Below are 12771 nucleotides of genomic sequence, written 5' to 3' on the forward strand. Positions count from 1 at the left end.
AACATCTCCAGAGGCCAGTAACCCAACACCAGGTCACCCTTTCTTTACACATGCACATACTTAACTCTGGTCTGGCTTCTTCAGCCATCTCTGAGTGAACAGAACCTCTGTTCTTGTTTATACCTGTCAGACAGAGCTCAGTGATTGGGGCTGTTCATCTGGTCCAATCAGTGAACTCCTATTCTATGAGGTCCACCTGGCTGACCTTGTTACAATCACTCAGTAACCTCAGCCAGTGCAGGAATTGAACCTATGCTGTTGGCATCATCTTGTATTGCAAACCTGATGTCCAGCCAACTGAGCTAACCAATCCTCAAAGGGGCAAATGATAAATTTTTAGGTGACAATATAGAAAGGGGAGAGAAAAAGGGGAATTTAGATTTGGTAAGAGGGAGAATGAGATGGCTGTCAGTTCATATTAAAAAAACTAGGAAAGAATTTTATTAGCACAAACGAGATAGAGGGATATTCCAAAAGGACTGGAGTTATTTAGTAATAAAAAGGAACGTTAGTGTGAGAGATATCAGTGAAGTATTTTACCACACCTTCTGAGAAATGTGTGTGGGAGTCAAGATTGGTGAGGTGGACGTGGAAGGGTATTAATGCTGATTACCTTTTAAAATACAGTTTTCCTTTGAAATACTAATGGACATAAAAGTATAAATGATCAGATTTGGACTGAATTCATCCTACATGAGACTTGGGAAGAGACAGCAAAGGGGTAACTATAATTTTCCAAAACTCTTTTGATTGGTAACTTTCTAATGGTTGGTTTACCGAGTAAGGAGTAGGAAAATCCCACCCACCAATTAATTTTAGAAAACAAGCACACGGTACACAAAATTCCTCCGATACGTACAGTTGGATAGTGAGGGTACACCATCAGCAAATAACTTTGAAAATACCCACCACACCAAATCCATAAAACAAAATGGTAATAATAATGGCAATAGTGAATGCATATTAGAGATTTTCAACAGACATTTGTAATTAAGAAATAGGAACAAGTGTAGGCTGTTCAGCCCCTCAAGCCTGCTCCAGTATTCAATAGGATCATAAGTGATCCATCTTTCCTCATGTCCTCGTTCCTGTCCTCTCCTCAGAATCCCTAGATTATCCTAATACAACAAAAATATTGCAAGATGTTGGAATAGTTCAACTGCATTTTATAAGAAAAACAGACTATTGAGCAAGGGGGAAAATAATTGTTTAATACATAGCTCTTCACAAATGTTTGAAAAGGTGCAACATAAATTTGTAAGGCACATGTTATTCAATTAAACTGAGGGACTTAGGACCATGGTTGGGGTACAAAATCAAATAAAAAGGATTAACAAATTTATTTTTGATTGTATTTGTGCTGGGATCACCTGTTTTCCATTATATATATTTGAAATTACATGTGATTATTTCTATGATTATTCATGTGAATAAATTAAGATCAAGGACATAGACAAATTGACTGAGGGAGTAGGTCAATGGCAGATGTAGTCAGTACCAAAAACTGCAAAACAATACAATTTGGAGGAACATAAATGAAGCTGTTAATTATCTGAACTCAAATGAGGTAAAATCTTGAACACTGATGCTCAGCTAATAGCAGGTTCACCTCTGAGTTAAAAACCTGTGGAGGTTCAAGTACAGTGTCTCCATTCCAGCTGCTCAGTCAGGTGGATGCAAATGGCACTATGTTATAAAATTGCAGGGGAGTTCTGCTTGGTCCTAGTTAATAATATCCCTCAAGCAACATCACACAAAAACAACCTGGTCATTATCTCAATCTGTTCTGATGTGCTTTACCACCAGTTAAGTATTTTAGAAGTGTAGTCATTACAAAAAGTGGCAAACATGGCAGCCAAATTTGTAAACAGCAAGGTCTCAATCAACAATGAAATAGTGACCAGATAATCTGTTTTTAGTGAGTGGGTTGAGCATAAATATTGGCTGGATCAATGAATCTTTTGTGTCTACCTTAGTTGGCAGGTAAGACTTCAGTACAACATCTCATCCATAGTACATCTGATTCATGCAGTACCAAACAATGATTTGCTGCACTATGTGTCAACCTGAATTATGTGTTTAGCTCCCTGGAGTGGGAAAAAGACAAGGTCAGCTTGGATAAGATACAAAGGGTAATGAATATAAAAGGAAGGAAGTTTTGTTGAATTTGCACAATGCATTATTTAGGTCACATTAGAGAGCAGTTCAGGGCACTGTTTTAGAAGGTACTGTAAATTAACATCAGGGATAGAGTACAGTGGCAATTCATTCATATGAATAAGGAGTTATAGCCATACAAAAAAACCCCAGGTTTTTAATCCCTGGGCGATGGTTCTAATAAGGTTTTTGAAAAGAACTGGAGGGGACAAACTGGAGGTTTAAGAAGGAAATTGAAGGGAAAGTTAGAACAAGGGAAGTCAAGAAAGACAAATGTATCAATGAAGCAGAAAACTCAAAAAGGGATTATGCTGTAAGGTTTAGTGAAATAGGAGTTGATGGGAAGGGTGAGGGCAGTAAAAAATTAAAAATACTATATATGAATGCACGAAGTATTAGAAATAAGATGGATGAGCTTGAGGCTCTTTTGGAAATTGGCAGATACGATATTGTGGGGATAACTGAGACGTGGCTTCAAGTGGACAGGGCCTGGGAACTGAATATTCAAGGCTACACGTGCTATCGTAAGGACAGACTTACGGGCAGAGGGGGTGGGGTGGCCATGTTGGTAAGGGATGATATTCAGTCCCTTGCGCGGGGGGACCTAGAATCAGGGAATGTAGAGTCAGTATGTATAGAGCTGAGAAATTCTAAGGGTCAAAAGACCCTGTTGGGAGTTATCTACAGGCCCCTAAACAGTAGTCTGGATGTCGGATTTAAGTTGAATCAGGAGCTGAAATTGGCCTGTCGCAAAGATGTTACTACAGTGGTAATGGGGGATTTCAACATGCAGGTAGACTGGGAGAATCAGGATGGTATTGGACCTCAAGAAAGATTCTTTGTGGAGTGCCTCCGAGATGGATTCTTAGAACAGCTGGTGCTGGAGCCTACCAGGGAGAAGGCAATTCTGGATCTGGTATTGTGCAATGAACCAGAATTGATCAGGGACTTCGAAGTGAAGGAGCCATTGGGAAGTAGTGACCATAATACAATAAGCTTCAATCTGCAATTTGAGAGGGAGAGGGTACAACCGGAAGTGACAATATTTCTGTTGAATAAAGGGAACTATGGAGCTATGAGGGAGGAACTGGCCAAAGTTCAATGGTGCAATACCTTAGCAGGGATGACAGTGGAGGAACAATGGTAGATATTTCTGTGTATAATGCAGAAGATGCAGGATCAGTTCATTCCAAAAAGGAAGAAAGATCCTAGGAGGAGGCATGGATGGCCATGGCTGACGAGGGAAGTTAAGAAACATATAAAGTTAAAAGAGAAAAAGTATAACATAGCAAAGATAAGTGGGAAAACGGAGGACTGGGAAGCTTTTAAAGAACAACAGAGGATTACTAAGAAGGAAATACGCAGAGAAAAAATGAGGTATGAAGGTAAACTGGCCAAAAATATAAAGGAGGATAGTAAAAGCTTTTTTAGGTATGTGAAAGGCAAAAAAATGGTTAAGACTAAAATTGGGCCCTTGAAGACAGAAACAGGGGAATATATTACGGGGAACAAAGAAATGGCAGAAGAATTGAATTGGTACTTCAGATCTGTGTTCACTCGGGAAAACACAAGCAATCTCCCTGAGGTAACAGTGGCTGAAGGACCTGAACTTAAGGGAATTTATATTTGCCAGGAATTGGTGTTGGAGAGACTGTTAGGTCTGAAGATTGATAAGCCCCCGGGGCCTGATGGTCTACATCCCAGGGTACTGAAGGAGGTGGCTCGAGAAATCGTGAATGCTTTGGTGATTATTTTCCAGAGTTCGATAGATTCGGGATCAGTTCCTGTGGATTGGAGGGTGGCTAATGTTGTAACAATTTTTCAGAAAGGTGGGAGAGAGAAAGCAGGAAATTATAGACCAGTTAGTCTGACCTCAGTGGTGGGAAAGATGCTGGAGTCTATTATAAAGGATGAACTTACGACACATCTGGATAGTAGTAACAGGATAGGTCAGAGTCAGCATGGATTTATGAAGGGGAAATTATGCTTGACTAATCTTCTGGAATGTTTAAAGGATGTAACTCTGAAGATGGACGAGGGAGATTCAGTAGATGTAGTGTACCTGGACTTTCAGAAAGATTTTGATAAAGTCCCACATAGGAGGTTAGTGAGCAAAATTAGGGCGCATGGTATTGGGGGTAAAGTACTAACTTGGATTGAAAGTTGGTTGGCTGACAGGAAACAAAGAGCAGTGATAAACCGCTCCATTTCGGAATGGCAGGCAGTGACCAATGGGGTACCGCAGGGATCAGTGCTGGGACCGCAGCTCTTTACTATATTAACGATATAGAAGATGGTATTAGTAATAACATTAGCAAATTTACTGATGATACTAAGCTGGGTGGCAGGGTGAAATGTGAGGAAGATGTTAGGAGATTATAGGGTGACCTGGACAGGTTAGGTGAGTAGTCAGATGCATGGCAGATGCAGTTTAATGTGGATAAATGTATGCTTATCCACTTTGGTGGCAAGAACAGGAAGGCAGATTACTACCTAAATGGAATCAATTTAGGTAAAGGGGCAGTACAAAGAGATCTGGGTGTTCTTATACACCAGTCAATGAAGGTAAGCATACAGGTACAGCAGGTAGTGAAGAAGGCTAATAGCATGCTGGCCTTCATAACAAGAGGGATTGAGTATAGAAACAAAGAGGTTCTTCTGCAGCTGTACAGGGCCCTGGTGAGACCACACCTGGAGTACTGTGTGCAGTTCTGGTCTCCAAATTTGAGAAAAGACATTCTGGCTATTGAGGGAGTGTAGGGTAGGTTCATGAGGTCAATTCCTGGAATGGCGGGACTACCTTCCGCTGAAAGACTGGAGCGACTGGGCTTGTATACCCTTGAGTTTAGAAGACTGATTTGATTGAGACATATAAGATTATTAAAGGACTGGACACTCTGGAGGCAGGAAACATGTTTCCGCTGATGGGTGAGTGCCGAACCAGAGGACACAGCTTAAAAATACGGGGTAGACCATTTAGGACAGAGATGAGGAGAAACATCTTCACCCAGAGAGTGGTGGGTGTGTGGAATGCTCTGCCCCAGAGGGCAGTGGAGGCCCAGTCTCTGGATTCATTTAGGAAAGAGTTGGATAGAGCTCTCAAGGATTGTGGAATCAAGCGTTATGGAGATAAGGCAGGAACAGGATACTGATTAAGGATGATCAGCCACGATCATATTGAATGGTAGTGCAGGCTCGAAGGGCAAAATGGCCTACTCCTGCATCTATTGTCTATTGAAAGGCTTTAAAAAATCTGGGACAGGAACTCAATGAGTATTCACAGAAAAATAAAAGGTGATCTTTACTTTTCAAAATTCAGAAATGGGTTGAGAGCATGGAAAAACTTTAAAATAAATGACAACTGAAGCAGACAGTATAATATAATTTAAGATGGAATTGGATAAGTCGTTGAATATAAGTATCGTGAGGTACAGTGAAGGAGCAAATAAATAGGATCAATTCTCTTTCACACAAGATAGACAGCCATATGACCTCTCTGTACTGTATTTCTCTGGAAGGTGATCTAAACCTGCAATTGCATATTTCATGACTACATTTTTAAAATTAATTTTGATATCACTTCCAATTGATAGCAATAAAAGCACATTTAGATAATTAAATTCTAAAGTTCTTTCACAATTTTCAGAATGCAATTGGCTTCTACTATACACCAAGGCTGATTTTAAATTATTGCAGAGAGTGAATATTTAGCCAAGGAATCAAATACCTGCTTCTGTAAATCAGTAATAAGGTCAACTAGTAGTGCTTTGTCCCTTTGGAGCTGCAGGTTTTCTTCTTCATCACATGAAAATCGGCTCTTTATCTCAGCTATACGACTGCGTACAGTGGCTTCATTCAGTTCAATCGAAGTCTTCCCTTGCTCAAGAAGTAGAATCTTGAAAATTTTTCAAAACATGATTAGAATCGGCGCTACAAATACTAGTTTTCTCAAACTAATTTAATGCTAAACCAAATGCACAGCTAATTAATCAACATTCAATTTAATTGTAGATATAAAACATTTGGGGAATACCTCATTTACTATATTAAGCATAACATTGTATTAATAAGCAAACCTGGACATTCTTCTGAATTTTCATTAATCTTTCTTGGTTCATTTTAGGAGAGAAATTAAAAATCAAATTATCACCAGAGGAATAATGAGAATAAATTGAGTAGTGTTATGGACGCAAATCCATGTATTAATGTAAAACCATTTTTTTTCCTTAATTTCATATATGTTTGCGTTAAAACATTGGTATGTACCAATTTTCTGATTGTTTACATCAATTTGGAGCTTTCTCCAGTAAAATCCTATGTTCCTTCACATGGTCCTTTTTGCACGTGAGCAGGACTATTTCATGAACATTTCCCACAGTGACGTCAGATAATGTTTTGCTTGGCTGTAGACCAGCACCTCAAAGTTCAGGCACAGTATGGCCTTGAGTTACCTGCCTTTGGGAGATTTCTGGAGTTCTATAACTATTTACTTTGCAACTTAAATAAAGTTACTAAAACTGCACTATATATGTGTCATTTATTGGATGTCGTGGCTCCCTATACTCTATGTATTCAGAACGACTAAACAGCTAAAATGACTTTTCCAATTGCATCACTCATTTTGCACAACACAAAAGGAGCAGAAATGTCAAAAAGCTCTTGATAGTAAGAACCCTTGGCAGAGGGCAGCACTTGCCATCACCCTTGTTGGGTATGCAGATTTTTTTTTGCTGATTTAACTTGATTTTTATTTTCTGTAGCTCTGTGGATAATTATGCAGCCTGATTCTGGATAGCAAAATTAATATAGATCAAAAGCTGAAATTGCTGGAGGAACTCAGCAGGTCTGCCATCATCTGTTGTAAGAAAGCAGCGTTAACATTCTGAGTCTGGTGACTCTTCATCAGAATTGTCAGTAGATGGGGGAAAAGTAGTATTTATAGAAGATATTCTCGGAACCCAGAAATAGATATATATCTCCAATCTTGACTCTTCTACTAACTTCTGATATTAAAAATATGTAGAAGACGCAGCACAAGAAAACTCCACCTGACCAGTCCTTGCATAAAAACAATTCAAATTATATTTATCCACCCTCTTTCTTCTCACAATTATATTTTCCTTCGTATCTTTTCAAATTGTCTTGATAATGGCGTATCAGAGAGAAGACAGTGAATTGAAGTTGAGATGTGGCATTGATCAATATATTGATTCCAGTAAATTTATTTTTCCTTTGAAAGAAATGATCTGCAGAAGTTACTATTTTGTATTCATTATTTTTACATCAACTCTAACTACCTTTTCCATTAATTCCTTAAATTTTATTTTCTCCATTTCTAGGAGTTCCTTATGTCGTTTGACTTCATACCGCAGTTGCTCCTCTTGGCCTTTTACAGTGATCAGTTGAACGACACTGGAAGAACGACAAATATCTGTCTCCTCTTTCAGCATTCTCTCCTATAACACATCACACAGGAATGACATCACTGGTATTACTGACATTATTGTTAAAGGACAATCAGAATTATGCTATTGTTCTTGCCATTTGCAATATAGGAAAAGGCTTGCATTTAGAAATATTCAAATATGCTTTACATAGACAATGACAAAATAAAATTTGGTTCCAAACCTAAAAAGGAAAAATGGATGTAGATGATCAAAGAGGGGAGCTTTTCGGAGAGTCTTAAAGAAGGAACACAAGGAAGAAAGCTGGAGAGATTTAGGGAGGGCATCCTAAGTGTTTAGGGGTGAGACAGCTGAAGGTATAGTCATCAGTGGCAGAGCAAATACAACCAGAAGTGCAGAGGACAGAATTAGGACAATGCAGATATCTTAAATAGCTGTGGAGCAGGATGGGTATATGTAGATACTGAAACCATGGAGGGGTTTGAGAACATGAAAATCAAGGCATTGTTAAACTGGAGCAAATGCAGATGAGCAAGTACAAGAGCGATGGGCGACTGGAAGTTGTTGCAAGTGGAATATGGGCAGCAGTGTTAAGGATGAACTTATGTTGGTGGCTGGTAAGGGTTGATTGGAATTGTCCAGGGTGAGTCAGGTCTGGAGGTAACAAAGGCATGGATTAGGATTTCAACAGGATGAGAACAGGCAATGTTAAGGAGGTGGAAACAGATGCTCTTTGTTACGACACAAAGTTAAAAGTAGAAATTTAATCTCCAGGTCAGATATGTCCCAGAGGTTTTGAACAGGCTGGTTTATTCTGAGACAATTGCCAGGGAGAGGGATGGAATCTGTGATGTGGTGAGGACCAAAGATAATATTTCATACTTTCCAATGTTTAATGAGAGGAAATATCTGCTCACCTGGATCTTAAATAAGCAATCTGACAACTTTATCTCTTCTCTCAATCTGATATTATGAGGTAGAGTCTTGAACTGTGAGCATGCATGTGGAAACTGATGTGTGTCTGGAATGTCGTCACCAAAGGGCAGCATATAAGTACAAATCAGAGGGGAAAGTGAGGTCTGCAGATGCTGGAGATCAAAGTTGAAACTTTATTGCTGGAACAGCACAGCAGGTCAGGCAGCATCCAGGGAACAGGAGATTCGACGTTTCGGGCACAGGCCCTTCTTCAGGAATCAAATCAGAGGGGCCAAGGTTAAATCCTTCAACTGAGAATGGGAAGAGAAACCACTTTTGGAGATTCTCCAGCTTTGATTCCATAAACAAAAATGGAGCCAAGTGAAAAATGAGGAAGGACTGCTGACCTATGTCATCAGCAGATAGGATGTCAGTGGTGAGTTTATAAAAATCTATTACAATACTGCAGGAAGGTGGAAACTTTTTTGGAATTAATTGTGGAGTTTCAGGAAAGGTGAGAATAAATTTGGGAGGCAGCAGCATGTTAATGGATCAGAGGAAAGGGAAGTTGGAGATGGGCTGGGAAATTGCAAAGGCACAGGAGTTAAGGATTAGATTTTGAGGAGAAGAGTAATATTGGCATGTTTGAAAAAGACAGCTAGCTCCCAAGGAAAGAGAGCTGTAAACAAATTCAGTTAGCATGATGGGAAAATTTTAATTACAAATACAAACATTTGGAACATTTTCCATACCATGCTATATTTACCACCTATGGGGAATGGTACCAAGACACATAAATTGATCCCTTCAATTAAATTATCTCAAATCAGTCATCTTGTGTCTCTCTGGGTTTGGGATTATAAAATCTGAGTTTTTCACAGTGACAGATATCATCACTGCAATAGAGCTTTACAAATGTCAAATACAGAATAGGATTTGCTTGAGGTTTTGCACAATAAACAGGCAATTGGGAGGTAATAACATGAAGATAGACTAGATAGGCTGGTGTTGTTACTCTCAGAAAAGAGAAGGTGAGGGTGGGACCTGATTGGGGAGTACAAAAAGATATGAGGAGCACGAGGGTGGATAGGAATAAATGTTTTGAATTATTAGAGGGCTCAAGAGCCAGGGGCATAGATTTAAGTTCAAGGGCAAAAGGTTTAGAGGGGATTTCAGGAAGAATACTTTTACCAGAGAATGGTGGGTACCTGCAATTCACTGTGTGCAAAGGCGGTCAAGGCAGAGACCCTCATAAAGTTTAAGATGTATTTAAATAAACATATAAAATGCCATGGCACACAAAGTCACAAGCTAAGTACTGAAAAATATGACTAGATAGGAAAATGATGATGAACAATGGACCAAATGGCCTCTATGTATGCTATGAAAGTCTATAACTCAGTGTCGTTATTGAAGTATAAAAGATCCTGAGCAATTTTGCAAGGTGGACATGAAAAAGATGTTTCCTGTTGTAGGTAAGTCCAGACTAGGGGGGCATCATTTAAAACATAGGGTCCGGCCTCTTAAGACAGAGATGAGAACTTTTCTATCTCACAAATAGTTATGCAACTTTGAAACTCTCAGTGGAGGTAGTTTCTTGTTATGCAGGGGAGTCCAAGGTTCAGTGAGAGCAAGGGAATGTGGAATTTTATACAGAAACAGATCAGCCATGGCCTTACTGAATGGAAGCACAGGTTTAAGGGTTTGAATGTCCTACGTTTACTTCTGGTTCATATGTAGGGACTGCCATATAATATGGGCTTCCCACTACTCACCTAAATGTGTGGCACAGTGGCTCAGTGGTTAGTACTGCTGCCTCACAGTGCCAAGAGCTGGGTTCAATTCCATCCTTGGGTGACTATCTGTGAGGAGTTTGCACATTCTCCCTGTACCTGTGTGGGTTTTGTCCATCTGCTTTTGTCCTTCCACACTCCAAATACATGCAGATTAGGTTGCTTGGCCATGCTAAATTGCCCATAGTGTCCAGGGATGTACAGGCTAGATGGGTTAGCCTCTAGAAATGCAGGGTGACAGGGATAGGGGAGTGGGATGGTTTGCACTTTGTAGGGTTGGTATGGACTTGATGAGCCGAATGGCTTGCTTACACTGTAGGGATTCTATGCTTCTAAAGGATGGCCTGCTTCCTTAGCTGTGACAAAGTCAGTTCATTACACGATGCTCTGAGAAATTTGGGCTTTCATCTAGTCCTACTGAAGGTAGATATTTTCCTTATCAAGCTGTTCATAGATGTTACTACACAACTGTGGAGCAGATGTGATTTGAACTCAGGCTCAAAGATAGGTGGACACTATAACATTGTAGGTACTTACAGCTGCACATTGCTTCAGTAAGTGTTACAACCATACACCAACTTCACCACTCAGTGGCTGTCTGGGTTTCCCATTCCTGCAGCTAGAAGACATTTCCATTTCCTGCTTGGCATGATCCTGACCATCTGATCCCACGTTATTTGAATGTGGCATTCAATTTGTTTTTTGTTACCATAAGATAACATTGGACGTAATACTATAGACATGCTGAACTTTATAAAACATCTACTTTAAACATTTGTGATATTTTACAGTTGATTAACTGGCACTAATGAGTTTATTTTATTCTGGGTCTTATTTTGTAAATTATTAGTTGGAACATTACTTATTCCAGTTTTAAACCTGTTCTGTCAACTATGACACCTCAACTTTAATACATGATTAACTTTAATCAAACCTAACTGAAATTGGTCAATTATCTGACAGCAGCATTTTGACTTTGGACATTGGGATAGTTGGGTAAATAGGAGTCAGAAGCCTGTAACGTGTGGCAAATAGTCACCTGGTTATGATTTATGCCAAATTAGCCACTTTACTGGCCGGAAGCTAGATCCACTGTCCAATTAAGGACAAAGGGAAGGGCCTCAGAGCCAGAGGGCCAACAGGAGGCCTTACTACACTGAAGTATACTGGCCTCTTAGGGAAGAGAGAGGGAGGGGCCCATGAGGTTGAAGGCACCTTCTCTTCAATTTTTTAAAATTTAAAGAATCTGAAGTCAGATCACCAATGGAGGAGGGTTAGGGTGTGCAAGGAACTTACACACAGTAAGTTGCTGCAGTTGAAACCAGGCAGACAGGGAAAGTCTCTAAGCTGGACTGGTGTGCAGGGACATTGTCCCAATCCCTTTGAAGACCTTGTTGGGTCTGAGTTCAGCCTCTAGTTTCAAACACTGAATTCTGCACAAGGGTAGTTTTTACATACCCTTTCCAATTGTTTATTAAGCTCCAGAGTCTGTGAATGTAGCACAGCATTTTCCTTGGTCATCGCAGCACAGTCATCTGCTATTTTACTCCTGAGGAAGCGGTCCTGCTCTCTCATCACCTCTTTCTCACGGAGTTGTTGGTAAAGATGACGGATCTCATCTCTGGAAGAGCAAATAACATCATAACATTTTATACTTGCACACACCATCGCAGAACATTGTCAAAAACACTCTGACAAGAGTAGTCATCAATGCCAACCTCAGACTGATGCAGATGGCCTTCTTTAAGACCTTCACATATTTCTATAAGCTCACCGTCCTTCGTATTCTTTACACCATCCTCTGGATCACTGGGTGAGGTAGTAACAACAACGCTTTCATCACCAGATCATGGGTCATTGCTAAAGGGTAAAAGTCTGTACAGGCTTTTAACGGATCATAGATTGTCTCATTTTAATTTGCAAATATCCTTGGGTTTGCTAACATGACAATTTTACCAGGAAAGTTTGAAAATTCACATTACTTGAAACACAGCAGCAAGGATCTGCACTGGACATGGCATAGTTTTGATACTTCCTCATCCTACGTCTCTCCCTACCTGTCCTGTCTACTAACCTTAGAACTTTGTACACCTCCACTGGGTCCCTCTTTTCCTCCTCTACTCTAAGGACAACTATGTCAGCCTATCTAGTCTCTCTGAGCGGGATCGTCCAGCCAGCCCAGCCCAGCCCAGGCAACAACCTGAAAAGTCTCTTCTGCACCCTCTCTCCAGTGCAAACAAATTTTTTCCCATTTGAGTGTACCCAAGCTGTAGCCTAAATAACATACTGCTCTAATCATAACCTCCTTGCTCTTGCATTCAATGCTATGACAAATAAAGGAAGGTGTTCCATTTGCCACCTTGGCTACCTGCCCTGCTACCTTCAAATGTATATGGACATGCACGTCAAGATCCCTCTAATCCTCCATTCATGTTAGGATCATACCATGCAACATATAAACGCTTGCCTTTTAGTCCTCCTAAAATGCATTACCTCACACT

The 12771-nt window shown here is 40.0% G+C and overlaps 1 protein-coding gene across 3 annotated transcripts in view; it reads right to left on the bottom strand.

Moving 5' to 3' along the window:
* Positions 1–12771, bottom strand: part of LOC122544716 (uncharacterized) — a 51763-nt gene that overhangs the window by 19653 nt on the left and 19339 nt on the right. For all 3 annotated transcript variants that reach the window (XM_043684009.2, XM_087980665.1, XM_087980652.1), the window contains exons 8-10: positions 11729–11891; positions 7455–7613; positions 5885–6052 (exon numbers count right to left, since the gene is read on the bottom strand). In XM_043684009.2, coding sequence (XP_043539944.2) covers positions 5885–6052; positions 7455–7613; positions 11729–11891 — 490 coding nt within the window. The remainder of the gene's footprint in view (positions 1–5884; positions 6053–7454; positions 7614–11728; positions 11892–12771) is intronic.

The sequence above is a fragment of the Chiloscyllium plagiosum genome, unplaced genomic scaffold (assembly GCF_037043375.1).
Source record: "Chiloscyllium plagiosum isolate Xiang-an unplaced genomic scaffold, Cpla_swu_hap1 HiC_scaffold_3, whole genome shotgun sequence".
NCBI classification, from domain to species: domain Eukaryota; kingdom Metazoa; phylum Chordata; class Chondrichthyes; order Orectolobiformes; family Hemiscylliidae; genus Chiloscyllium; species Chiloscyllium plagiosum.